Source organism: Marmota marmota, unplaced genomic scaffold (genome assembly GCF_001458135.2).
Source record: "Marmota marmota marmota unplaced genomic scaffold, marMar, whole genome shotgun sequence".
NCBI lineage: Eukaryota > Metazoa > Chordata > Mammalia > Rodentia > Sciuridae > Marmota > Marmota marmota.
Genome location: NW_026000108.1, coordinates 2574584 through 2577920, shown reverse-complemented (window position 1 = coordinate 2577920; position 3337 = coordinate 2574584). Strand labels below are relative to the sequence as shown.

The 3337-nt window shown below is 55.1% G+C and overlaps 1 protein-coding gene across 3 annotated transcripts in view; it reads right to left on the bottom strand.

Annotated features, from left to right (window-relative positions):
• The window catches only part of Rgs12 (regulator of G protein signaling 12), a 115625-nt gene that overhangs the window by 73819 nt on the left and 38469 nt on the right, over positions 1 to 3337 (bottom strand). For all 3 annotated transcript variants that reach the window (XM_015481904.2, XM_048784082.1, XM_048784083.1), the window contains exon 4: positions 315 to 431. In XM_015481904.2, coding sequence (XP_015337390.1) covers positions 315 to 431 — 117 coding nt within the window. The remainder of the gene's footprint in view (positions 1 to 314; positions 432 to 3337) is intronic.

Genomic DNA, 3337 nt, shown 5'->3' with positions numbered 1-3337 from the left:
AAAAAAAAAAAAAAAAAAAAAAAAAGAAAGAGCCACCCAGAACAGTATGCCCTCAGGACCAACTCCTTCCTCCAGGAAGGCTCCTGGGATCAAACGAGCTCCTGTCTACACAGTGCCTCCTACACCAAGGGCCACGGAGGCTCACAGGCACCTCCAGGGCAGCAAAGGTCAAGCAACGCCGGGGAGCTTCTCTGGGAAGCCGTGGCTCCCACTGAGGAGGGGGAGGTCCAGGCAGGCCAAAGGACGGAAGGACGCATCTCTAAGGCCAATTTTCAGCTTCAGGATCTTGAGCAAGAAGAATTAACCTGACCTACCTCTAGGTCATCGAGGGACCGTGTGATGCTGAACCTCTTAGATCTTCCAAATGATCTCCGCGCAGAAGTTCGTTGAGAAGTCTGGGTGAACCCAATTCCCCGTCCAAATTTGGAGCCCTAAACAACAGCAACAAAAAAAGGCGTGTCAGGTGGTCCTTCCAGAGCAGACATTCAGCTCTTCCCCGCTGCACAGGACAGTGGAGTCGAGGTGTAACTAGACTTGGTGCCACCCAGGGTGAGCTTCACTAGTACATTTTACACAATCAAAAATAAAGCTGAGGGGCTGGGGTTGTGGCTCAGCGGTAGAGCGCTCGCCTAACACGTGCGGGGAGCTGGATTTGATCCTCAGCACCACATAAAAATAAAATAAAGGTATTGTGTCCAAACACAACTAAAAAAACAAAATACGTTTTAAAAATAAATAAAGCTGAGGGGCTGGGATTGAAGCTCAGTGGTAGAGCGCTTGTCTGGCATTTGTGAGGCACTGGGTTTGATCCTCATTACCACATAAAAATAAATAAATAAAATAAAGGCACTGTGTCCATCTACAATTAAAATAAATTCTTAAAACAAAACAAAACAAAGTCGAAGGGGAAAGAGATGTCCCAGGACTTCCAGATATTTGCTCTGCCAGTTGCCAACTGTCTGCTCCAGATGACACCTCCAAGCCCCACTCTCTAAGCCCGAAGGCACAGGACAGCCGACTCCAAAGAGCCAAAGGAAGAGCAGGGAAGCACTTGGGGAGCGGGAAGCATGGTGCACAGGCTGCTCTCGCGAGCCCACAGGCCAACCAGCAACGACGCCTGAAGCATGCAGCTGGTAAGACTGTGGCTCTTCCCCCCGTAGGACTCGGGGAGACTCACCAGCAGTCCCTGGTGCCCAGCACATGGCAGAAACTTCCCGCAGGGCCGCCAAGCAGGATCCCCGGACACCTGCAAACCTGAGACTGCCTCTGTCGGAAGGAGGTCACCAAGTTGTTTGTTGTACCTAAAGATTGTGCCCACCTGAGGGAACCCCTGCAGCAACTCCCTGTAAGTCACTAGGGGTTGAACTCTGGCTCACTGCTGCTTTCTCTGAGCCACACAGGAGTGACATCCTGGCCCACAGACCAACCCCTGTCACCCCTGCTGGTGACAGAGACAGCAAAGGAGCAAGGCCCAGCCTTCCAGGGTCCTGCAAGTGCAGCCACGGTCCACCTGCCCTGGTCCATGCGCCCCACCCCAGAGCACAGCCCACCTCCTGCTCTGCTCCCCCCACCCCCAATGCTCTTCCTGGTGTTTAGATCCAGACCCCCTGCACGACCCCCACACTGGGCCTCCATCCTCCTCAGTGTCAGGGTCTGTCCTTTTCCCACATGACCACCCAGCCCCACACTTGTCCCAGCCCTCCTTGGTCATCTCAATGCCAAGTGTCCCCAGTCACCAGCTTCTGCCTTCCCACCTTCTTTCCTTAGTGTCCCACCCAACACTCTTTACCAGGACCTCTAGCCCACCAATGCCAGGTGTCTCAGAGTCCCTACCCCTACTCCTGTTCTCATATCCCCTCAGCCAGCCCAGGGCTAGAGGCCACCACAGAAACCCTACCCTTACACACAAAGTCCTCCCACCCCCTCCAAGAAATAGAAAGTCTGGTGGTCCATTTTCAGAAATCAGTATTTAGCCTTAAATGTAAAATTGGGCTGTAATAAAGGCAGCTGGAGGAGAAACAGAATGGATAGGTACAGCAGTTAACTCACACAACAGCATCACAGCCTGTGGATGTGGCAGATCCCAAGTCCATGCCCTCAACTGCCCCTTGACAAACAGAAGGCCTGACCGACAGAGAGGCTCTCTCCGTTAAGAAATGGTAACTTAGTAAGGAAGTGAGAGCTGTGTCCGCGCCAAAGGCACTAGATCCAGAAGACTCTCCACCACAAGAGAGCAGGGAGATGGGAACACTAAAGGTATATTTCCTTAAACAGCCCAACAAGAGACAGGAAACGAGGCGATGTCAGAAAGACTGTGCACCCCATGGTACTCAGGCAACGAGAAACCAGGGAGGGTCGCAGGGCACTAGGAGACAGCAGGATGTAATTGCTCTGGGTGTCCTGCCCCCCCCCCCAGCGCCACTCCTGCAAGACGGACAGTAAAGCTTGCTTTCTGCTCTGCCTCGGGCCTCTCAGTCTGCTCTTTGGGCTGGTGGGGACAGGTGAGCCTGTTTCTCACATCCCCTGTCCCCACACTCACTGGTAAAATCCTAGCAGCGGTCAGACAGGCTGCAGAGCAAGGGACAGGCAAAGCAAGGCCACACTGTGGGGACACTTGATAAAGGCCATCAGAATGAAGCACACAGCTGGATGAACCAACAGTGGGGACTGTGAACAGAGAGCAGCAGGAGGAAACAGGAGGGGAGGGGACAGACTGCAAGAGAACAGCAGGGCGAAGAGGGCATGAGGCTCTTCTCTCAGAAGGGTGTCAATGCCAACAGGAATGGGATCCAACAGGAATGCACACGCCTTTCACCTGAGGGTACAGGGCAAGAGCCCCCGCCATGCTGGGTCACCCACCAACACCCACGACCAGCAGGTCCTGAACACACACCAGGTCCCAGCCAGGGGACACACATGAATGCTGACCCATGGAAAGAGTGGCAGAATGTGCTGGGCACACAGAGAGGAGCCACAGACAGCCTCCTGTGACAGATGCCACAGGAACACAAAGGACCCTTGCAGTGGAGCCCAGGAGGGAACCAGAGGTAGCACCTCCCTAAGAAGCTGATGCGTCCTGGGGCAGAGCAGGCAAAAGAGAGGCTGGGGGGGCAGCCCTAAAGGGCAGCTGGAGGGGCGGGGAGTGCTAGCAGGCAGGGGAGGACAGCCCTGGATGACAGGGGGTAAGGCGCAGCCTTGGACGGCAGGTGGGGGGAGGCTCTGGACAACAGGTTGGGGCAGCCCTGGAGGGCAGCTGGGGGGGCATCCCAAAAGGGGAAGGTAGGAGGGCAGCCCTGGAGGGCAGGTAGCTGGGAGGGGGGCAGCCCTGGAGGGCAGG